This window comes from Manacus candei, unplaced genomic scaffold (assembly GCF_025592945.1).
Source record: "Manacus candei isolate 608988 ecotype Guabito, Panama unplaced genomic scaffold, ASM2559294v1 h1tg000028l, whole genome shotgun sequence".
NCBI classification, from domain to species: domain Eukaryota; kingdom Metazoa; phylum Chordata; class Aves; order Passeriformes; family Pipridae; genus Manacus; species Manacus candei.
Genome location: NW_026138076.1, coordinates 27303296 through 27328194, shown reverse-complemented (window position 1 = coordinate 27328194; position 24899 = coordinate 27303296). Strand labels below are relative to the sequence as shown.

At 41.3% G+C, this 24899-nt stretch overlaps 1 protein-coding gene across 2 annotated transcripts in view; it reads left to right on the top strand.

Moving 5' to 3' along the window:
* The window catches only part of FHDC1 (FH2 domain containing 1), a 37184-nt gene extending 19827 nt beyond the window's left edge, over positions 1-17357 (top strand). For both annotated transcript variants that reach the window (XM_051790522.1, XM_051790523.1), the window contains exons 5-12: positions 1526-1611; positions 1693-1793; positions 4335-4405; positions 4508-4615; positions 5510-5580; positions 7925-8042; positions 10231-10395; positions 12898-17357. In XM_051790522.1, the coding sequence (XP_051646482.1) occupies positions 1526-1611; positions 1693-1793; positions 4335-4405; positions 4508-4615; positions 5510-5580; positions 7925-8042; positions 10231-10395; positions 12898-14943 (2766 nt within the window). In that variant the 3' untranslated portion in view covers positions 14944-17357. The remainder of the gene's footprint in view (positions 1-1525; positions 1612-1692; positions 1794-4334; positions 4406-4507; positions 4616-5509; positions 5581-7924; positions 8043-10230; positions 10396-12897) is intronic.
* The last annotated feature ends 7542 nt before the right edge of the window (positions 17358-24899 follow it).

Here is a 24899-nt window from a genome sequence, read left to right as displayed (position 1 = left end):
TCTTTAGAGGAGCTTTTGTCTGAGTGTCTTGAGTTAAATGGGGAGGTGTTAGGAAATAGAGCTAGATAGCCTGAATAAAAATTGCTCTCTGATTAGAATTCTCTTTTTTGGTCATAAGTTTTTGTTAGTTGTTTTTGTTTGTTTGTTTGTGTATGTGTTTTTTAATTTGAAAAGGAATTCTTTTCTACTCTGGATTTAATCTGTATTTTTTGTTTTTTCTTTCTTAACGTGTTGTCAACATCTATTTTTTTATGATGTGGAAAAAAATGTGAATAAAGCAGAACAAAGTGGTTACAAGAATCCTTTTCTTCTACTAGTTCAAAATTTATTTTAAATCCCTGATTTTGTATTGCATATGTTGTTTTCCATTACAAATCAGTTACTTTTTTACAGTCCAAGCAGGAAAATAATTTAAGTGATTAATTTGGAAGCTGATTCTGTAAAAAAAACTCTTGATATCTTGGTAAATCATGGCAACGTGATAACTGTTGATGTCCTGATGTAGTGTGCCTCTCTCCAGGATAACTTAATATGCTTTCTAAAACTGAAGACCATCTGTGTAAATGTGGTTGTTAATGGGCTTTAAGTGTAATGCTATAAAAAGGAAGGATGATGGGCTGATGTGTAAATCAGTGGAAACATACAGCTGCTGCTGGGTTTGAACGTGTTGGTTGAATGAAGAAACAGGGTACCTGAGAGTGAGCTCTGCTTTTGGACCCAGTTGCTGTGTTGGAAGATGTGGAAGAAATTCTAGTTACACTTAAACATGTGTGCATGTATTTTTCAATTCTTCTATATAAACAAATAGTGAGTATGTGGGCAGATCAGCAGCTTCCAGATCATGCAAATATATGGATTTGGTGGAGCTGGGAATGATGATTGCCAAAATTAATGCCGTGATACTTCCTTTGCATGTAAATGGTGTTTTCAGAGTACTGATAACAAATTACTTAAAATGCAAGATTGGCTTTATCTTTAAAATATTTCATGTGAATGAAAAAATACAAACTCAAGAGGATAAAGTTTATCCCTTAAGAGTGTTTTAGGGGAAATGGTTGAATCTTGAAAAAAACCCCGTAACTTAAATCTTAACTGCATTGTGCCAAAGAGATCCAGACAGTCCTCTGCTGGAAGTTCTGAACACAGCTTAACTATGCCCAAGTGTATATCACAGTTATTGAAGAGTTGAGGATTGTTTTTCGGATCATCATCAGTGTCCTAAACATAGTGATGAGAGCAAACATTGCTCAGAAATCAGAATCACCAATGAGAATGAAGGCATTGTATTTTCTTCTACTGGACTGTGTTTTTTGGGAGAAGAGTGATGTTATTTTTAAAATTTTTTTTTGTGGTTGGGGTGTGTGCAAATTACAGGAGCCTGGGACAGTGAAACCATTCAGTCACTGGGTGGACTTTCCAATGCCTTTTGTTAAATTTACTGCTTTTCAAGTTGTTTGCTTCCAAAGTCAAGTTAATCTTGATCTTTGGTAAAATTCTTTGCTAGTGTTTTTTTTCTCTTTTCTAGGTAAAGAAATTAAGAGCTTTTGATGGAGATGTATCAAAACTGTCTCAAGCTGATTCCTTCATGTATTTACTAATCCAGGTGCCAAAGTAAGGAGATAGCAGGTTTATTCTGTTCATGATAAATGTTGTCATTTGGCTGTCAGTTCTAAACCTGTTTGTGTACTCCAGCTATGCTCTTAGGATTGAAGCCATGGTGTTGGAGAGGGAGTTCTCACCCTCCTGTGCTTCTCTACAGGATGACATGAAAATTATAAGACGGGCAACAAAAGGTAATTAAATATGTTGGGACATGCCTAATACTCTTGTTTTTGTTAGCATGTTAATTAGTCTGCATTACGAAGACTAGAGCTTGAATTTCAGGTACCTTAGCTATTAAAAGGAAGCTAACTCCCCTCTGACAAATGCCATCAGGGTGTGCCTGGTGAATCTTTGCTTCCAAAATCAAAAATCTGGAGACTTTGGACACAAGTTCATGACCAAAGCCCGCAAGTACTGTATCTTAAACCCAGAGAAGCAAAGGTGTCCATGACCAAATGAGGATAAGTCATCTTTTGCATACAGTTTGCTCATTCCTGCACCATTCTCCTTCTGATGGAATATGCTTGTTACACTTCTCTGCTCATTCTTTCAGAGATTCATAGAGAAAGTGACTGTACTTTCTAAATTTCTCTATATGCCATTTCCTTTTGAGGTGGCAGTATTGATAGGCTAAAATCTTTATGGTAGAGAATACTATTGCTATTCGTATGTTTTCTGTTTCTGTTCTCTATGTTTCTCTATTTATCTATTTTGTTCTTTACCTTTCACAAGTCTTGAAATGCTGCAGGTGATTATTTGTGTGTCTTCTACTCTGCAGGAAAATACTTAATTTCCTGTTTTCAGTTAAACGTTAATGCTGACTCTTTCCAGTGTCTTGAGTGACTATTTGCCCTGTTCCTCAATAAGAAATTCCGATTTCATGCTGGAAATGTTTTTGACAGGCTAGTAGAGCACTGCTTAGACTGCTTCTAGTGGTATAAAAAGGCACAGTACTAAAATATTCAACTATTAGCGCTGGTGATTAGGATAGTCCTTTTAAGTGAAAGCAAATGAAAAAAAGCCTGCTGTGTTTTTCCCACCAGTGGGGATTGAACTAGTCCTTGAGTCAGGAAAATGTGCCTTAGCTTAAGATGAGGTTTGAGTTTGGCCTTTTATTATGATTTCTTTCAAATCATTGTTCTTTGTGTTTTGAGCAGACATATGTGAGGGCATATGTTATATGTAAAAGCAACTGCACCTTAATGTCCTTCACGTCCTTCACCCAGGACATCTGTAAACTTATGAATTAATTCCCTCCAGAGGAGACACTTTGGTCTCCAACTCCTGCATCAGGCCAGTCACGCAAATCAGACTGACTGAGCCTTCCTTGTTTTCAGTCCACTTGTGTCATGTGCTCTCCATTTGGACTTTTCACTTCAGGGTTTGTTGATAGCCCGAAGTTGCTTAGGAATTATGTCTACTTTTCTATTGCTATCTCCTAGGTTTCTTTCCTTGTAATTAAGCTGAGAGAACACTCACTTAAATTTTAATACTGACAATCACTAAGGGTTAGGATGGTCTAAATAGCCTGATGGATTCTCATCTAGCCTGCAAATGGATGTATGTCATAGTGACACGGAGCAGGCTCTTACTATGCAAAATCTTTGGAAATTGCCTTCTCTTCTTGGCCTTGTGAAATTTACTATTCTTTTCTGTATTCTCTTGTCTTTCTTCCTCCTTGCTTTCTCACCTATAGCTTGTTAGATCAAAGGTTATTTAATTAGTTCTATGTTCTTAGGCTCCTAATACTGAAATACAAATTTACAAGGGCTACCTGCTTCCAAAATGATAGATTACTGCATTGTGTTGAGCAGTTGAATGCAGGGTAAAAATTACAGAATGTGAACTTGGAAACAAAATAGATTTTTAAAGTATTTACGCTGCAGTTAAAAGGATTCCACCTTTTATTATGTTCATCACTCTAAAGTATAGTATATTACATTAAAACCGGCTCATGGTGATTTTCTTGCTGTATGGACACTTGCAAATTCGGAGTTATTTGGTTTGCCGTGCCACTTGTGTAATGCCAATTTATTAACTCTTTACTGTTCTGAATTTTTGCATCTCATTTCTAGGGCAATCTCTCTGGTTCCTTTTAAGCACATGTATTGTTCTTTGCTCATATGTGTAAATGAGCAAAATGTGTAAATGATTTGTACTAAATCATCTTTGATATGACTAAAGTAAAATAAATGCTGTTCTGAGTTGGTGATCATACAGAAATAAAATGATGATTCATAGCGGGAGTGGGATAAGAAGGAAAATTTAAAAACTGCCTGTTATCTTTTCAGGCCTCATGGCCAAGTCTGCTAAAAAAAGAATAATTGTTCAAAAGCCCAATCCTGGCAGATGGCAAATAGATCCTGCAGGGTGCAGAACATTTGCCTCACACTGGAATTAGTAGGTGGTGAGGTTACTTAACCACTTGCATGAGACACTTCACACATTGCAGGATTAGGCCCCAAATGTTTCGTTAGCTGATGGAAGTTGCCTTGGAAATACTACACTTGCTGAGTTCAAGTCTGAACATACACTCGGGGTTTGTCAACTGTGCTCGTGAATTGGAGTTATATAGTACCATTATTTTTCCCACGACCTCTTCAGTTTATTGTAGTTTCATGTTAAAATTAAAAAAAAAAAAAAAAAGCTTGAGATGAAGAGGAGTTTGGTAACTGACTGTGTATATTTCTAAACAAACACTTGTTAGACAGCAATTTTCTTGCTCCTTACAGAGCTAATGACTTGTGAGGAACTGCATTCCATATTGCACTTGGTCCTTCAGGCTGGGAATATTATGAATGCGGTAAGTGACATCCAAAAGGGAGATGGCTGATGGACCATACTTCCTTGTTAGTATTGCAGTGCACTGATGTCATGCCTCAGCTGTTTGCTCATTTCTTTTTAGGGAGGTTATGCTGGCAATGCTGTTGGATTTAAACTGTCGTCACTGCTCAAGCTGGCGGACACAAAAGCAAACAAACCTGGGATGAGTCTGCTGCATTTTGTTGCTCTGGTATAGAAAATCTATTTTGCTGGTATAAGCAACTGCTACAAATGTAGGTCCATAAGTGATAGACAATAGAAGGGGCCATGTGCCTCAGAAAAAGCAACTTTTTTACAGCTTTGATCTAGTATTCACCTTTCTTCTCCTGCCACAAAATTCACCAGTTTACCTCTACCTGGTCATCCTATCCAGAAACTCATAGAAAACTTAAGTTTTTATATCATGTAAAAACTTGCCTTCATCAAACTTCATCATTGTAGATTTTCTCTTATTGTCCTGAATTCTTACACTGTGGAAGTGGCTTATTTTGGTAAATATTCTTTCAATCTTCCTACTGAATCATTTGAGCAACCTTTTTGATAGTTTTTCTCCCTTGATGACTGACACGAGTTTGTAAAGCTGCTGCAGACTTTTTTCAAGCTATTTGTCTTTCCTTTCAAACTTCTTGATTTTAGAACGAAGAGGATTTAAATGCTTCTATATGTGACTTTGGTTATCTGTGTACAAACTGGCTTAACAGATTTCCAGCCAGCAAACAATAGGGTATTAATTGATGTTTGCACAGGAAACATTGTATCTGCTCAAACAATGGCATCAGTAAATTGTTCTTTCCTTGACATTCCTTATTAATACATGTGACTTATGTTCACTGGCAGAAGCAGCTATTATTGCACACTGGAAAATGGAAGCTGGAGTTTAAAGTTTCCAGTTCTAATCCCTGCCTTTCTTTAAGGGATGTCCTCCACTCAGTTGTGTTAGGATGAATGGGAAGAAAAACAATGCAAGAGAGAAACCTTTAAGTGCTCTCCCAGAAGCTTTAGAACTGTCAGACTTAGGGGCTTTGGCATGGTGGTGGAATGTTAATGGATTGTGTATGTTTTGGTTTTGTTGTGTTTGTTTCAGGAAGCCCAAAAGAAAGATGCTGCTCTTCTCAACTTTTCAGAAAAAATCGGGAGTGTTCATGATGCCGCCAGGTGAGTTAAAAGAAAACTGAGAACTTATGGTTAGACTGTGACTTGGAATTTTCTTATTTGTGAAGCAATGAAGCTTGTTCAAGAAAGTCTTGGCACAAAAACAGATCTTTACAAATGTTTACTGTAGCTTTGAGGGCTTAATTTCCATTTACTAGCAGAAGTATGCCTGCAATGTGCCTTCAGGTATGAGGTTTTTTATTACATGATCTCCATAGGGGTTTGGTAGTTCTGTCTCTGTCAAGTACATGTGCGTGTTCATTACTTTTAAAGGATGGAACTAAAAGCGTGTTACTGTTTTTTCTTAAATCAATTTTCATCTGTCTCTGAACAGGCTACTATACTTTTCCAAATCTGGTATCAGGTACAGGTGCTGGCCCTGGCTTTGCTTAGATGCTTTTTGAGGTTCCATTTGCTTCTCTCTATTTGCTATCTTGGATAGAAAATCTGAATGGCTTGTTGGCTCTGCATTTTTTATCATCCTAAAGTCTCAAGCTGCATAATTTCAAACTGAACCTGATTTGTACCTCAATAACTGTACTTGCTTATGTGAGACAGCATGATCTAAATCCCAAATCTGGAAGCCAGCAACGCTGAAGTTCTGTTCCCAGTTTTGCTACTTCCTTACTCTTGAGCTTTGGGCAATCTATTTACGTTCTTTTCCCAGCTTTAAAATGGATCCAGTCTCTTAGATCTGATGGAGAGTTAAGTAATGTCTGCAAAAGACTGAAATCTTCTGAGGAAAGGAGTGGCCATGGAGTTAATAAAAAAAATGTTTGAGGGACCACCTGTGTGGCTCTCTGCCATCCAACCCACACACCTTTTTGGCAGTCTGCCATGTGGCCTACTGGGGAATGTAACTTTCCTTGCCATCCAAGCCCCCTGGCAAACAGCAGGGGAACAGGCAGAATACCAAATTTGGTGATTTTTTTTTCCTAACCACTTTGTCCTTTGATCACATTTGTTAGTGCTGAAAATCTTCTGTTGTAATTCAAGCTGAAGTCTATTCGGGGAATGCACTCTGTACAGGAAAATGAAACAAAATTAAATAGTGCCTCACCATTGGGCATGAGGAAGATCTTTAGAGAGAACTGTCATGTACAAGTTGCTTATAAATCGTCCCAATTAGAGCATGTTAAAACAACTACCTTTATGTTCTTTATGTTTTATTGTCTTGCCTTCTTTACTTGTAGGCCATCCTCTTCCTCCTTCAAAGGCAGAAAAAAGTAGCCTGTATTTTCTACTGCTTTCCTTAGTTGCAAAAACACCTATGATCTGCCCAGAACAGGGAACTAATCTTTGCAGATGAAGTAAGCAGAGAAAAACCAGCACACATTATATTCATTTGTGTGCACTGACAAACTTATGCATGCTGTCACCATCTTGCTGCCACGTGCACTTCAATCCGTCTGCCACAAATTCTTCAGCTTTACTATTCGAAAGTCATGCTGCTGGTGAAATGACCTTAGTTAGGAGTATGCGTACAGTTGTTAATCTTTAGCATTTGGGAAACCATAGTACTTCAATTCCTAGACAAAGCCTAGCTCTCTTGTGAAGGAAATGCCATAGATTTAGAAGCATTTACTCTCTAAGTGGCTGAGAGATTTAGGTGGGAACTCCCATTGTATGGAACGTGGGTCTCCCAGGAGAACGCTCAGATTACATCAGATCAGAACTCCTTCCTGTGATCTTCAATTTCTGAGTTACCTCTCCATAGGAGCAGCTCTGGTAGGTAGTAGAAGGATGAAATATTATGACTGTTGGGTTTATACTGTGTAGGCTGTGTTGCTGTGAGTGCTTAGAAGAATGTAGCATGCAATTTCATGATGCCAGATGCTACTGCCAAAATGGGTAGTCCTGGCTGACAGTCCCTTGTGGCCCCCTTTTTGTGGCAGCTCCTGCACTCAAACAATGATGTAATCAATTGGACCAAGCAGAGGAAGCAAATTGGCTCTTCCGTTTTCCTAGGTTAATTTTCGGTACACAAGATGTGGCTTGGCCATCTAGAAAATGAGTGCTAGCACAGGCACCAGGGAGAGAAAAGGAACATCTGGTCAGATGCAGGGTGGCATTACCCTTTCTCGTGGTAAGGGTGGGTAGGACTGGCTGGAGTTAATTGTGAAACCACACCCCATGGGAATCTTTTGAGGTTGCAAATAAGAAGAAATGTGCTTATCTCTCTCCTAACCCTCAGTGTCTGCTCTGGAGAGATTTCCTGAACAGGCAGGTCTTATTTGATGACCAAGTTGCACCTCATGTAAAACATCCATTTTTGCAGCATGTTGTGGCTAACCTGTGGGCCACTTCTTCTCCTTTGATAAACATTCTCCTTATATGCTATTTTTAGGTTATCCATCGATAATGTAGAAGCAGAGCTCCACTCGCTGTCCCTCAAGGCAAGATCTGTTAAAGACAGCATCCAACGAGACCCAAAACTCTTTCACCAGATGGAAAGCTTTCTCCAGGTTTGTAAGATATTGGTGTTAGTGTCACCTGAATGCAGGAGCATTCTTCAGATGAATTCAATTTGTATGGACATGTTAATAAACAGAAGTGTTATTTTAATACACCTCCCCCTATCAGTTGTACAAAGGTGTTCCAACCTCATGCTATTTGTCAAGTAAGAGTGTTGGACTGTGTTTTTACAGGGAGGGATAGTGAGTGTACATTGCCCCAGGCTTGTTAGGCAAGCGTGTTTAATGAATGTGTAATGACTGATGAAGATCAGTAGTTAAAATATAAGACAATTTGGAGTGGTCAATGGTTTTGTACTTTGCAGCTGCCCAAAATGTAGTATCTCTGTGTTACGTTATACTGGAGCACGTCAGTTTTAGCTGAGGCTGTGCAGTAAATATAAATCTTTGTTGCTGGGTGTTTGAAGAGATACTAGCAGCTGGAAGGTTAAGGAACTGTTTTCTTTACTAATTTACCCTTAGCACAGTGTCTTATTGTGAGCCATTCCATTATTTCCAGGTGGGTTCACCTTTTTTTTTTTTTTTCTTTTAGTACTGCAATGACTTTACAGGCCTGAATGTGTATAGCACTTAACTTTAAAGCAGAGTTCTTGGTATTTTCTGAGTATGTGGTGATGCTTGGAGAAATACATATTATACTTCAATTAAATTATTTTTCTGTTTCATGCTATAGATAGTTATTAAAAGTAAGAAGGCAGGTGTTGATCCGGAACTTAACCGCCCTGATTTTCCACTTGCAAATATAGTTAATAGTCCCTGCAGTTTTGTAGGAGATGAAAAGCTGATGAAGAAAGGGGTGGGTTAAGACTGAAATACTTGTCCTCATTCACTCTGAATTGTTGGCTTTTATCCATTGCACCCAGACTCTTTAATGTTATGTTTTAACATGTTTGGGATTTTTAAAAATTTAATAGCTGGTTTTATGTAACACTACAACCTTGTTTAGGCCACATTCCAAAAGAAATGTTGGGGAAAAAATCGTTTTACAAATGCATACCTTACATAAACACTTCCGTTTTTTGTTTCTAAATTAAGGTGATAGCCAAGCTGATATAAAAGTCAGCTTTGATTATCTCACCCTCATGAATAAAGTACCGAATATGTGGGAGGGACTAATTTTCAATGTATGCTTTTATCAGTTGTCCAGTTTATCTTCAGTCCAGGTTTTATTGTGAGCCTTTTTTTTTCTTTTTTTTCTTAAGACTAGCAAGTCATATTTGTTCCTACCCTACTGGTATAATCTTCCAGGTAACTTCCTGAAAGCAGAATTGGCTCAAATGGTCATCAGTGCCTCCAGCTGCCTTTTCCCACCCCAGCATTACATTATCAAAAGTATTTAGGTGTCCGTGAGTTAGATTCTGAGAACATACTTGTCTGAAAATTGTCTTTTCTCATCAGGTTACTTTAAATCACATGTGGTCTCAGATCTGGCAATGGGCGAGAATAGAAGCGAGTGGCTGGTGATGCAGATAAAGGAGACAGGAGCACCTGAGCCAAGTGTTTTAAGCAGTTCTACTGCTCAGAGTCTAATCACAGCCTTATTCTCTTCCTCCTCAATCTCTTTGCACTGATTTACTCCCATCCTGTCTGTATAGCTCTACATTTATGATTCAAAGTGCTAGTTTATGGGAACGTTTTCTGGATGTCTTAAAATATACATATTTCCAGCAGTTCCTTGCCTTTCTGGCATGAAAACCTTTTTTTATCATGGTCTAGGGTCACCTTAGGAAGGAATTGATTTTGTGATGTATATCCATGAATCTATTAATGTACTTTCCTGGAAGAGTGGGGAGCAGAAATTAATCCTTTATGCTTAGTCGAAAGTTGAAGGGGAAATGGGAAACTAAGGAATGAAGAACTTTTAAGGGGCTCCCTGGTGATCTGTCAGTGTCCTAGTACAGTCTTTGATTTTACTCATCTAAAAATTAAAGTTCTAAGTTTGTTCAAGGGCTTTTGGACTTTTTCCTGGTGTTTATCCATTTCTCCTGACCTTCTTTACTCTGTTGGCTGAGATGACATGTTTCCTCATTAGTAGGAGTTCTCCTTCAAAATGTTAATTTCCCAGGCTTGGGAATAAGTTCTAGGTTGGAACATGAACTTTATAAGTTCCTAATATATACATGACCTGTAGTGACTTTAATTTTTGTGTGGTTCATGCTGTATATGGTTTTTGCTGCAGTTTGCTGTAAGACATCTAAAGGAGCTTGAACACCAGAAACGAGAATTGCAAAAGGAGGGAAATGCTCTCATTGACTTTTTCTGTGAAGACAAAGAAACTATGAAGTTGGATGAATGTTTCCAGATATTTAGGGACTTCTGCATAAGATTCAACACAGCTGTCAAGGTAAGAATGCTGAAGTATACCAAGATGAAGGAGGCATTGGTTACAGCTTTGGTTCAGCAAAGTCTACCTGTTGTTACCAGTATTTTTAGACTTTTATAAATAGTATGAATTAGTTGGATCCACACATTTCTTTATTTCTGTGCCTTATGCAATCTGCATTTGACAGCACTTTGTGTAACAGCTTTAGTTCAGAAAAAAAGAGAACAATCTGGATTCGTAGCAAGCTGACAGGATGTTCAGCTAACATGCCTGTACCATTAGCTTACCTAAGCTTTGCCACCCAAGACAGCACGTAGTTACACGTGTGTGTGGACATTATACAAATGTACAAAACCACATGGTGATCACTATTGCAGTCAGTTTAGCAAGAGATGACTTCATGCATATACGTTCAAATATTTGGGGGATTTAATTCATGGTCACACATTACGAGTGGTTGTTGGATAGCTATTAATTTGAGGTCCAGTGGGGATTTTCTTTCTCTCCGTAGTAAGCAGCTACACTCTAAAAAATTACAAATCAGACTCTTACTTGGAAATATTGAGAAGATTTGCTTACTGAGCATGGACTAACCACTGTTCTTGCAAAATTAAGAGAACAATTCAGAATAAAGATGGCAGTTCTGACAAATGAATGTGATGTGTGGACCACGAAACCAGCAGTTTAAAGAGATCGCTTGTACCACAATGACCATATGCATATATTTCAAATGTTTAAACATTTTTTACCATTTTTTTAACATGTCTTTATGTGCTTAAAATAGATTTTTCATTTGAGTAAAATCTCCTAAAACATGTTCTGGGTGGGGTTAAAATTTTCTGCGTCTAATATGGAATATGATGGTAATAATATCTACACCTCTTTTTAACCATTTGCCTTTGCAATGGAGTATTTAAAATTGAGCTTTAGCATTTGGCAAGAATTCATTCTGTTGTTCCATACGTGTGAAAGCAAGCTATCTGCCACAGACATTTTTCCTTTCTTAGCTGCTCAGGTTTCTTAAGTCTCTAATGCATCTTATCTTTCAGAGCCCAGTGTAGTCTCAAATCTACCTTAAGAGGTGTAGATTAATCCATTCATCAAAAAGCATTAGGCTTTTGTTTACTGAAAGCTTTCAGGTGACTTCTTCTAGTTATGCAGCTCTTCTGTTGTCACAACAGTGGGAAGATCAAACTAGACAGTGCTTCAGACAAATAGAGGTGTCTTTTTTTTAAACAGTGTGCCAATGATCAGAGCAGATTTAACAACATGCTGGAAAACTATGTAATTTTCAAACCCTCTGTCAAGACCAGCCTCCCACTTCTTTGTTTTACTACCGCTGTACTGGCTGCAGCAAACCAGGTTCTTCATTTCAGAAAGTGACCCAGAAAGCTCAACCAAAGGTACAGCTGGATTAAATCTGAAGCCTAGAGGTGACAGTTAAAATTTGATATTCGCAGGAAATCACCGGTAATTATTTTAGTAAAAAGGTGTTACTGTGTTGTCTTTCAAACACAAACTACCTCTTCTATGGCTTCCTGAATCAAAATCCCTCAGCCTAGCTGCCAAAATCTCTATCCTATCCTGGGCAACCTCTCTACAGTAGTTGCCAGTTTTTGAAGCCAACAGTGAATATGAGATCCAGAATTGGAGTGAGACATTGATAAATGGTCCTTGAGTGGTGTCAGTTGATGTCTAAGTATTGTGAGGCATTGTGTTAACTTCTCTATTTGCTTCCATATGCAATTAAGCAATGACTTTTTGCAAAATATCCAATCTGTAATGATAGAGGGAAGTAGCACTGTGTAGAAATTGCACTTGCTGAGGAACAATTGCAATTGTAGTAAGGGTGGATGGAAGGACCGTGGTGTTAACTGCGTGCTTGTCAGACAAGTTTGTCTTAAAATACAAATGGAATGATTAGATAGATGTTTACTCACCTGATAAAACTGCCAACTTTAAACTTAGTGAGGACTTGAAGCTCTCCATCTTATAGCAGGAACTTTTTAGCTGGACCAAAAGTGGAAGCTGGTTGGGCACTGGAACAGGCTCCCCAGGTCACAGCACCAAGTCTGCCAGAGTTCAAGAAGCATTTGGACAATGTTCTCAGGCACATGGAGTGATTTTTGAGCCTGTCCTGGGCAGGACCAAGAGTTGGACTTCAATGATCCTTGTGGGTCCCTTCCAACTCAGGATATTTTATGACCTGACATCTACTTGGGTGTGATAGATCACGTTGATGGTCTTTGCAGGGACTTGTGCATTTTTTGCCTACGCTGACCAGACTGATGTGTTGTCAGCATTAGTTATGTGGGGAACTGCTCTCCACAGGGTTAATAGTTGCAGGCTGTGGTTGCCATGGTGATTTCATGTGTGCATATTTATTGGAGATTGGGAGAGGGTGATAGCAGTAGGAGCTAACTTCGATGGGAAGAAATAAAGGGAGCAGTAAAGCAGCGTGTCTTGTTCTCATGCATAGGACACTGTCCTCTGGAGTCATGTATTTATGGTTTTCCCGTTTAGGAAAACAGGGAGCGAGAGATGCAGGAACTTCATAGTCTGCAAAGGCGAAAGGAGCTGGAGGAGAAGCGTCGATCCTGGGCAGCTGGAGAGCTTGGGAGCTTTGGGCGGAGCAGCAGTGAAAATGATGTGGAGATGTTGGCCAAAAAAGGACTTGGAGAGTTTCTTCCCTTCTTGCAGCAGAGACCTCAAAGCCCTTTGTACAGAAACACAAATTCTAGACGCTCTCGACTTTCTTTGGGGATTACTGCAGACAGGGAGTTGCAGAGTTTCCTGGAAATCTCAAAAGACGAGGATCCAAACAAGTTTAACAGCCTTCCCCGTGCAAACACCCGACAAGCAAGACCAAACGTAGCCTGGACTGAATCCAAAGAAACAAGAGATCTCAACTTAAATACCTTGAACTTACACCAACAGTCTGAAATGGAAGTGAAAGGTGGTGGCCTAGTGCAGGTGCCTCCAGCTCAGCCCAGTCACTTCAGCAGCTCAGCTGGTCCTGGTGCCCATTATTCACAGAGGAGCACTGACTACAACATGCACACTTCCAACATTTCCTGTGAGGAGTCTACAGATTTAAATGCTCTGGCCCTGGCAATCGAGGAGCGTGAACTTGTTAAAGGATTGCATAAGTTTGATATTCAAGGAACAAAGCCTGCAGAGGATGCACCTTTAATATATTTAGAGGATGGTGGTGGAACAGACTTGGAGACTCTAGATGATCTAAGCTTTCATTCCCAGAGCACTGCCGATGACGACCTGCCTCCAGCTTGCAGAAGTTCCAGAGAGGCCCATGACCATCAAGCCAAGGCAGTGGGTTGCAAGAGTGAAGCTTCAGAGCCCAGCAGCAGCAGCCCCATGTCTGTGGATACAAGTGTTTTGGGAAGTAGGGAGGATGGGCCAATGTGCTACGTGTCAGATACAACAACTGATTGTTCTTTGACATTGGACTCTGAAGAGGGAAATGATTTTAAATCAACAGGTAATGAAATAAGAAGTGAGGCTGTCAAAGCATGCTCTTCTGGGAATGATGCTCAACACAGGGCTAGAACTCTCTTCTCAAATCTGAATTCTGCTTCTGGCAAGGACCTGTCTCTTCACACCTCTCCAAATGATAAGGACGATGCCAATAGCAAGCATATGATTCCTAAAGAAAAGCCCATAAAAAATAAAGATCTAGCAGGACCAAAGAGAAACTCTCTAAAAGATAGGTCTCCAAGCTCCTCAAAACCCAGTGGCGCTCGCCCTAGCCACACAGCTCCTTCCAGACCTGTCAGAACTTTGAATGCCTCTGAGAATGAAAGTATGAGGAAAGTGGTGCCTATTTCTCGGTCAAACAGGGCACCGAGCAGCGTGAAAAAGCCAGAAGCCAAGCCAGTCCCTCGTGAAACTAGTACAGTGGAAAGTCGGCTGTCTCATCGCAGCTCTGTCCGAGGCACAACAGACACACTGCCAAGAAGTCCTTACAGGCACAGCATGTCAGTAGAGGAGCCAAAGTTACGAAGGGGCACTGTCACCTCAAGCAGTGCTCATTTTGAGAGGGACAGAGTCTCTCTCAAGAAGCCAAGCTCTAAACCTGTTAGGAGTAATGTCAAATCAAAGACAGATGAAACAAAGATGTGTCGCTCCAGTGTAAAACCCCAGACTCCTACAGATGACACCAAGGTTGCCACAGTCAGTATTCCCAAAACACCATCTGCTGTCCCAAACTTTGCAAGGAATACAGTGGCCTCTTCTTCAAAGCGTGCAAAAGTGGATCTATCCAGCTCATCCAGACCTCCAACCATCACAAGGTCTGTGTCCCAGAGGCTGCCTAAAGTGAAGCCAGCAGCAACCTCTGATGATCCAAATCCAAAGGAGAACAGTATGAGTACCTTAAAGAGAGCGAGTAGTGCCAGAGTGGTTGGGAGAAGCATCCTGCAGGGAGAAGCCGTCAGCACTACAGCAGAGCCGGCACCAAAGGAGCAGGGAACAGTGGAAAAGGCCTCTCTTAAACTGAAAGATGCAAACCGGACCACAATTGGTAAAATACTGAAGCCATTACTGAAATAAGGGAGAGGTGTTTTTTAACCTTGCAATGTGAACACTTGTTCAAGCACTGGATGTCTGTGTAGTGAAATTCCTTAAAACAGTAATATTGCCGATAAATGGCATCATGTGCTCATTAAAGTACAGCACACTTTGGAAAAGGTCAAGTAGTTGTGTTCTGGTCTAAATCCTTTTTTATGAATTTGAATGTATTTGAACCTACTGTGATGGAATGCAAGCAGAACAGCAAATCTTTGTGTTTATGATACAGAAGGTCACCAAAAGCCAAAAAGTTTTAAGAAGTTTTAACTACAAGATGAAACACTTTGTGACAGAAAACATGGATATAGGCCAGTTTTTTTGTGTACATAAGATTCTTCCTAAGACTCAAGCCTTTGTGCTGGTTGGTTTTCTTACTTGATGTCAAAATGAATCCTGTGGAACAGTACTGAAAACAAACTTAGGTGATTGTGCTTTCCATTGCTTTCAATTCCTTGGATTCGGGAGCTCTTTTTGCCTGTTGCGAAGTCCATTGCTGGCAATTGGACAGACTGGGAACTGCTGGCCAAAAAAATGTAGAACAAGACATTTGCTGTTTTGTGGCGGCTATCTTTAACCTCTCTGAAGAATTTATAGCATGTTTTATGAATGTGTATGTGTGTCTGGAAAAGGCTTTCTGCTGGGCAGGAGGCTTGTTCTCCAAGAATGTGGCAGCATTGTCTTGCATGCACACGTAGATATGGCTGGTGCTGCATCGAATAGCACAGCTGGAGGCTGTGCCTGTTGGAAGGGCCATCTGTAACCATTGGGATGATGACTACTCCTGACTTGTTTTAATCACAAGCAAACTTGCCAGCTTTTGGTCATACAGAAGTGCCATATATTTATGATACATATCAGGATGTTTGCAGTTCAACTCTTGAAGGCTGCAATGTAGTGCCGAGCACTTTCTTACCATTCCATGTTTCCACTGGTTTATATACTACCAAATTACTTGAATGTTGCAATGGCTCTGGTGAGCCATTAGTTTCCCTGCCTCCTCCTCCTTCTCCACTCCCTCTCCTTGTCAACAAGAATATTTAGCATGAAACACAGAGCTTATGCATGACAGTGTTTTTGTAGAGCTCCTTGGTTGCTTCAAATGTGGCTTTTAATGTTTAAAGACTTTAAAGGAATTAAACTAGTATTTGATAAGCTTTTTGCAAAATAAAAACACTTTTTTTTTTCTGCAGATACAAATTTTAACTCCTGTCATACTAAGATAAAGAGAATGAGGGAAAACTCATTCAGCATGCTGTGCATCTTCCCAAGAGAAATGTAGGTAGGTAGGGAAACTGCTGTTCTCCTAAGCATCTTATTTAAAGAGTTGCCTTTTATTCATTTACGAAGAAAGCCTCATTTAAGAATAAAATAAAAAATAAAAGGAAAATCTCTTTGGACAAGTGGCATTGACTTATTAGTGGTAGATCTGTTTGTCTGCTTTATCCCTCAGTGCTGGGAGAGCATAATTCAGTGAGATTGAGCCATTTAATTGCTCACATTCTTCTCACGGGCTAGTATCAGGGACAGCTAGCTTTGAGGTTTGAATTTGGCAAGGCACCTTTAGCTCCTCCCAGCAAATCTTGATGCAGACATCATACCCAACCACCATGAAGTATTGCATAGGGCCTCTTGTTTGAGTCTGTCCCACAGGGAGAATTTATATAGCCCACTTATTGGCAAGAGCAAATATTTTGCTTGAAATGCCATAAGCTTTTTGGATACTGCCTCCCTTGTGGGTTAGATAAAAAAGCATCTCCCTTCTTATTTGTATCTGTGTGGATGTATGCACATCTGCAAGAGCAGATTATTCTCTTTTTTCCTTTTTTAAAAAAGAAAAAACCAACAAATTTTATTGGTAGTAAGCTTGAAAAATAATTTAAATGTGTTTGGAACATGTAAATAAATTTCTATAAATCGGTGTAAAAGAAAACTGACTGTATTTAATGGAACATTTATACATTTCGGAGTAACTCGGTAGTTTAATAAAGTTCCCATTTACTGGGTATGAGGTTTGTACATTCTCTTTCCTGTTATACTCTTGGCTTTGGTCCTGGAGATCTCAAGCAACTGAGTCTGGGTGTAGGTGACTGAGGAAAGACTTTACAGCAGAAATCGTGATTTGTTTTTGTACTGAGACATGCAATTGAACGTCAGTTTCTGAATGTTTCTGAAGTGGGACTTTCTGCACATCTTGGGGTATAACATGGAAGGCATTAGATGGTAGATGCAGCACTTTGTGTACACATTGTATGTTGTGGCCAAGGCAAATGTTCATGGCACTGACAAGTCTGGATCTGTCGCTATCTTCATGCCTTTGAGCTTAGCACACTTTATTGAGAAATTCTGGTTTACAGCTCCCAGGACTGTGGAAATAAAGAATGACCTGTTTTGCAGGAGCAGGTGGTGACTTTTACACTGCAATTCTGAATTTTTCAATTTTGTCCCATTCTCCCATTATTTTTTGTTCTTTACTGCACACAAAAGAACATCTTTCAGCAGAAAAAAAGTGAAATCCAGCCAGCCTCCTTGTCCTTAGGGAGGCACTTCCTCCTCTCTGCTATGGAAATGATTTCTGGACTGGAATTGCTGCTATTTGCAAACTTGTTTAGCCCCTGACTTTTCTAGTTTGGTGAGTGTGTCTTTCCCCATTTGGAGTGGCAAGCACCTGCTGTCTGCCAGTGCTGAGTGATGGCTGCTGGTGGAATCTACGTGGGAAAGCCCTTCACCAGCAAAAGGTGTGTCTCAAAAGTTTATGTTTCTTTAAACTTCATTTTTATGTCAAAAGGTTTTATAATTACCAATTCATTATTTAAACTACCAGCTGTCAGAGACAGTGATTCCCTGTAGCTTTATTTTCCCATGTCATACAATTTTCCCAAACACTAACAGGCCAGGGCGCCTGGTTGCAGTTGGTTTTCAGGAAAGAACTGAAACCTTTTCTCCAGCTTTTTTCTGCTGAATGGCTGATGCTTCCAACTGTGACCAGGGGTACATCAATCTCCTTTGGTGGCTGCTGAGGTGGCAGTGAATTGGGGGAGCCCGGGGGACCATGAGGGAATCTGGTGGAGCTGGTGGAGATTCAGAAGTAGAGGAAAGCCGTGGGAGTAAGAGGTGCTGATTCATACTTAGAGGAATTTAATATTCACATCTCATGTGGGAGCTGCATACAAATGAGGGGCTCAGTGCATCCCTCATTACAACAGCTCATTAAATTATCAAGAAAGACAGAAAGGGTTCCCATCACACCTCCCACAGTGTACAAGTCCGGACGGTGTCATTCCAAATAGCACACCGGTATCTTTCTAATCCTAGGGTACATCTGTGCGGACGGATGCAGACAGCCACACGCTGTCTCCCTCCTAAGCAGAGCCGAGGTGGCCCCAGGCTGGAGGCGCTGACCCCGAGCTCGCACACCGCGGCTGTAATTGCACACCCTCGGCCGGGCTCGCTGCTTCGGCAGCGCTGCCGCAGAGCCCCGGCTGTCCGACCCCAGGAAGACCTGCCCGCCGCTGCATGTGAGAACGTAATCCCTGTGAGAGAGGCCCAGCTAAACACAGTTCCTTTCAGATTTGGCTGCTCAGTGTTTTCCATTAACTTGATACATGCTGTTTACATCCCACTGCCGCCAGTGCCAGAGATAACTGCCTAGGGAACAGCTCCCTGCAGGTATTGTTAACAGCTGCTGGAAACAAAGGAGTTTGTTTTAGCCACGTCACTATCTAAATAGCCAGAAATACGTTACTTTTTTATTACTCGTGAGCTGATATTAAAAACTGTGACATGTTTTCCTGGTTGAAAGATGCATTCGGGAAATCTTGTACGCCATTAAAAGTGGCAGCTGAGCAAATATCCTTGCAACTTCAAAAGAAAGTGACACTGAGACAAGGGACATGTGAAGGTTCTTGCTGTAAGGGACATGTGAAGGTTCTTGCTGTAAGGGATGTGATCACCACCACCAGTACCAGCCACTTGCGCTCAGAGAAAACTGATTCCAGCCAGCGTTTTTTCCTTGCCATATAGTTGGTTTCTGTGTCTTTTCAGGCTGAAGGCTGAGGTTGCAGGGTAGACACTGCCTCAGCTGGCAACTTGCTCTGATTTAAAAAAAAAAAAAAGAGAAGAGAAAAATCCTCATTAATCTCTAGCTGCTTATGTCCTTACTTGTAGCACTGAAGCACTGGGGATATGAGCATATTGACTTCAGTGGTGCTGTTCAGGGTGAGTTAGGCAGTGGCTGAGCAAATGCTCAGCAAGGGTGGCCTTGTCTGCATGGAGGGGAGAGAGTTACATGGGTTTCTGAGACCATTCACACCATCTGAAGCAGACAGACTCCCTTTGAACAGAGATGTGCCTCTTCTGCTTTTCATCGGGTCTGAACAATAGGTCCTTTTTTTTATCCTATTCCAAAAAAAAAGGCAAAAAGCTTTGATGCCTCCTTGTGGGTCAAGTGGAGCAAAGATATGAACTCTACCTACTCTGGTTTTTGTCTTTTTTTAAACAATAGGACTTTGACTCATAAATAGAGCTGTTAGCTTCAAATAACTCTCTGCTGCACAGAGGCAGCAGATATTTTCAATGGCTGCAGTGATCTAGCAGCAAAATAGGCATAAAAGCAAGAACTGTTTAGCTCCCCAGTGCATCCCAGCAACTGCTTTCTCTTTGCTCTGAAATACAAACCTCTAGCAAGTGAACCCAGACAATGTTAATTTGGGCACCCAAGAGGAGCTGGCTAAAATATGTTTGATTCCTCTTCTAAATAATTACTCACAATAAATTTTAATTTCAATAGTCTCCCATTTTTTTGTCATTAGAAGTAAAAAAGTGACCTTCAACAGAGAGCAGTAAAGGGGGCTGAGGGATGCAAACCTTCTCTCAACATCATTTCCCTGGTGCTTGCTCTCACAGTCCTTTTGTGTAGGGTTAAGTAAACAGATTAATTGATTCTCTATGTGCACTTCCAATAGTTTCTTCAAAAGAGTAAGATTTTACATCTTTCAGGTCAGGTAGCACAAGTTGTGGGAAGGAACTGGATGTAATTCCAGGATGGATACCTGCACAATAGGTGTTACGCATTACTGAAGCCCAGTAACTGATGTGCTGCCTAGGGAAAAGTGCATGAGGGAAAATGTGGCAAAAACAAATGTATAGGCACAACTGAAGACAAGTATTCAGAACCCATATGGGTCACTTTCTGCTGTTTCTGGCAGCTCTAGGTTTAAATCATGGTCTCCAGGAGAAACTAGGACTCCCCTGTGCCTGACTCCACCGAATCACTGCAGAAAGCAATTCTCTGAGAACTGCTGGAGTTGCTTGAGTTCTGGGGCTGAAACTAGGACACGTTGCTAGCTTCGTGTTTTGGTTTCTGGTGTTTCTCACGCAGCATTTTAAACTGATTCAGATATATTCCCTATGCAAATCTTTAATCCCCTGTTTTCGGATGAAAAATTGGTGTAAATGTGGTTTTGATTTTTTCCCCACCCTTTTACAGCTGTATTTGCCCCTTTACATCCCATGACCGCTTCCTCCCACTCCTGTTTCCTCTGTTATAATTTTCCATCCTCTGCTAATAACTCATTCCTCTCTTTATCTTATTTCCACGTGGCAGGCATTCTATACTCTTCCATTTGCTTCATCCTGCTTTCTTTGTTTCTTGACTCCAGTGGCTGCTTTGCTCCATCTCTTGCTTTCTTCTTTCTGCCAAAGTGAGTCCTTCCCCAAACGTCTGTCTGCAAAATCTGCAAGCTGAGACTTTTTGCTGCCAGCTTCCAGTAAGGTGTGGGAATAGATCAACAAAATGAACTCAGTTTTTAATGCTTGCATGTCTGTATTTTGCAGCTTTGCCTTGTCACTGCAAGTGAGTAGCTGGAGGAGGCTGTTACCCAGAAGTGCATCTTTGCTTCTTTTCTATATGAATGTCGCTCGTCCCGCACGCCAAGCAGCTTACGGGGGAGCAGGGGGAGCTGAGGAGCTGAGCACATGGGATGATTTTGCAGAGGTGGGTGAGGAAAGTCTGTTCAAATAAAGGTGTGACTAATTTAGCTTTGCGGTGTCTAAAAAGCCCTAATGAAAGACTGTCGAGGACAGCTTAAAAAGCCATTTGCGAAGTGATTTCTAACCCCACCCATAGTCATGGTACCACAAGCAAATAGATTTGTGCAGTCAGTTTGGTGCTGCTTCCCTGTGCACCAGAGCATAATAATTGTATTACTCTTTCTTAAATGTGCACATAGGTTTTCATGATATGGGTTAATGCTCCAGGAGATTTTGCATTTCTCTGACAGGACAACGGACCTTTTCATAAGAGATAGTGCATGGAAGCCCAAAGATGGGTCTTGAAGCATATATACTCAATTTTAGTTCTGCTGGAAGTGACTAATCACTGCATGAAAGGGAGAGCACTTGTAATGCATGCACAGTGTATTTTTATGGGGTATGCACTGCTTATTGCTGCAAGTACTTGGTGTCGCATGTGTTCTTTCTAAAAACAGTTGAATCCTGTTTAAGAACGTCTTTCCTCCCAGGAGGTTATAGCCTAAGCAATTGAATAGTTGAGCTGAGAAGGCATCTCTAGAGGTCACCCAGCCCAGCCTCCTGCTCCAAGAAAAGCTAACTTCACACGTAGGTCACTTTGCTGAGGGCCAAAGGGTGTTGTTCTTAGCACAAAGTGGTTATAAAAGGGAGGTGTAAGATTCTGCTACTGAAATAAGGGTGCTGAGGATGGGAAAATGCTAAGGAAAATGCCTGTATTCTGCAGGCTATGGCTTGAAAAGTGTTTGCCACCTAGTTCATGCAATATATTGTAATTTTTAATGCTAGCCTATCTTAGGTGGCTGATGGTGACCTGAAGTCAGTAAAGCAAGTAAAGGCAGGAGCTGGGCAAGAAATTCGAGGGAACACTCAAAAGCAGAAGGACCCTACTTAATGCAAGAAAGAAAGAAGTTTGGGGCTTAAGAGAAACCAGAGGGGGAAAAGGAACACTGAAAGTTGCAAAGGCTTCTGGGAAAGAGTGGATATTTGCAATTTGGATGAAGAAAGAGGAGGAGAGGTGGGAGATGTTCAGTAGCCAGGCTGAGAATCGGCCCAGCACTGTTAACCTGAGCGCAGGTGAATGTGGGCAGGTGCTGGTAGTGGCATAATTGATCCATGGGAAACTGAGAAATGACCCTTGTGAGCTCAACAGCTCCGCCCTTCCTGGCAGATGTTTTCTTACCCTCTTCTTAAAGGAATAACCCAGCCAAATACAATAAGTAAGTTACAGTAAGTATTCCCAGTGATGAACTTGTGTCCTGCAGGATGGGATGCCTCTTTCTGCATGTACAATTTAAGCAGAAAGTCTCCTGACAAATGTGATACTTCTGATGCTTGTCTTCCCTTGCAACGTGGCTTTATGAATGAAACCAGGACCCTCACACTTACAGAAGAACCGCTGTGGTCATCCCAAGTAATACAAATACTTGTATGGAGTGTGTAAAGCAGCAGCTAACCAGGAAGCCTAGAAATCTAGAAGATATTTTATATTGCTGCAAAATACTGCCTGGGTTGCTGTGATGGATTTGATGCAATCTGTTGTGAGAGACTTGTAACTTGACTGGATGGAGCGTGGGCTGGATCATGTAGCAGCTCCTGATGGTGCTTTTAGTGGTCTCTGCAAAATATGAAACTGGTTCATACTCCAGTGGAGATGGTCCCAGACCAGAGCTCATGCCCTGAAGGACCTCATAATGAGTAAAGCAGCAAAGGAGACAGCTGTAGGGAAAATACAAATACACAGCCAAATCTTAACCCCTGCCCTCCCTGTGTGTACCTTGCAGTAGGAGTGTAACCAATTTTCACTGACCACTTGGACCCACTAAACAATACCAGCCAAACCAGACCCCTGCAAGACAATTTACAGATGAGTTGCCAGCTGGAGATACAGCACAGAGGCACAGACAAGTGGCCATGAGTGGAGTGTTAGCAAGGGGAGCTCTTTATTGTGAGGAATATCCCTGAAATCTTGGGCTGCTCCTCATCTGCACAACAAGCCAGAGGAGCAAGGCCACTGGGCACAGCCCTGTGCCCATGGAATCCCAGAGGCTGTGGCGTCCCCAGCCTGCACAAAGAGAGTATCTGAAATAATGTGAAATGTGGCATAAGCAACCCGTGGGAGAAGGGCATGTGGAAATACAGCAGGAGACGTTTTGTAATTGCAGAAGCCCAGCAATATTACAAAAGACCATAAAACAGAGATTTGCAAGAATGTGTAGCTTGAAAATGCAGCATGAATTGGCAAAGTGGGTCCACGACTAATCACAGAGGTCCATTGTATGATCAAGTTTAACCTCGTGTTTAATGAAAGTACTTCTCTGAATAAGTTTCATTTAAAGTACAGTAAATAGCTCTGAATAAAATGTCCAGCCTTAATATACAACATTTTAAATGACAGAGAAGTCACCCCAACCTTTGGTAAATAGTTCCAACACATACTCAAGCTCTCTGTTTAAAACTGTCATAGGATTTCTAACACAAATTAATCGGGGTGGAGTCTCTAATTGCTGGTAACTGGATCTGTTACAGTGCTGTGTGCCAAACTGGCAAGCTCTTTTTATCATATTTCTACTTCACAGATTAAGCCTTTGCAAGAACAGAGTTGTGATTTCCCCCTGTTGTCTTCTGCAGCTGGTCCAGTCCTCCTGTCCCTTAAGCTAGGAATCTGCATTTTTCAGTAAATCTCTCTCCTTTCCCCCTTGGGGCTGTGTTGAGCATTCTGTAATTAAGGAGACAGTGATAACATCTAATGATTCATTTATTGACATTCTTTAAAAAGGAATCTCTTACTCTGTCCCCTCTTTTCCTGGGTTTCCCTCCCTCCTTCCCTTCCGCTAAAGTTGATGACAAGCCTGGAGCTATTCTGCAGATTAAATGGTGGCTATGCCACCTGCTTCCCAGTTGACCATTTTCTGACTGTCTTGACCATTTTCTCTACTTTAAGGCTGGTTTTTAGAAAAAGAGACTCCTTTTTATCTTTCTTTTTTACTTTTTGGTGCCTGCATGAGCCATGCTGCTCCACAATCGCTCCTGTTCAACTGGGCTAAATGTCCCTCAGCTGAGCACAACACCTTTGCTGCAGTGCCTTGAGGTGAATATAAAACAGATGGCCTCATCCTGGGTCATTTTGCTTTATTGATGTTATTGTGGAGTCCCGTGCTATGGCAACCAAAGGAGTTGCACTCTTTGGATCTGGAGTGGGGCGGAGGGAGGAGGGACTCTGCAGTTGCTGTTTGCTCCAGCAGCCGCGGCTTGGCCGGTGCCAGCGCCCTGCCAGCTCGCTGCGGTGCGGGTGTTTATCCAGCACAGCGGTGAGTCACATGTGCCATGCTCCACCAAAGCCACCTCCAGCAGCTTCCCCATGAATCACTGCAGCCTGAGAAGACTTGCAACAATTCCTGGGCCACCAGAAGGATGATCTCATCGCCTGCTGAGGGCAATAAGGATAAAGTCACGTGGAGCTCTGCTCTCAGAGCCAGCGAAAACGGCATCCCAGCAAAGAGCTTGCAGGTGACCTAACTGGGTATGTGATTCAGTGTTACGGGACCAAACAAGGCAAAGATCCTTCAGGCAGGGAAGGAAGGAAGGAAGGAAGGAAGGAAGGAAGGAAGGAAGGAAGATACCACAAGATACATAGAAATAATTTGAAGTGGCTTTCATAGCAAAACATGTAAGGCAAGGAGGGATGATGTGGCACAGGGTCTACAAAAGACTTAGTTTTAAGTAATTCTCTTAGTATTGACTGTTTTCATCTCCTTTTATGATTCTCCAAGTGGTATTGCCTATTCTGGATGATTACAACGTGAGGTTTGATGATGTAATCTTTGCATACTGTGTCCTGCCCATGGAGCTGAGTTACTGTGATACTGGTTCAAATGCACTCGACAAACCCAGCTCAAGTTTAACTCCAGCTG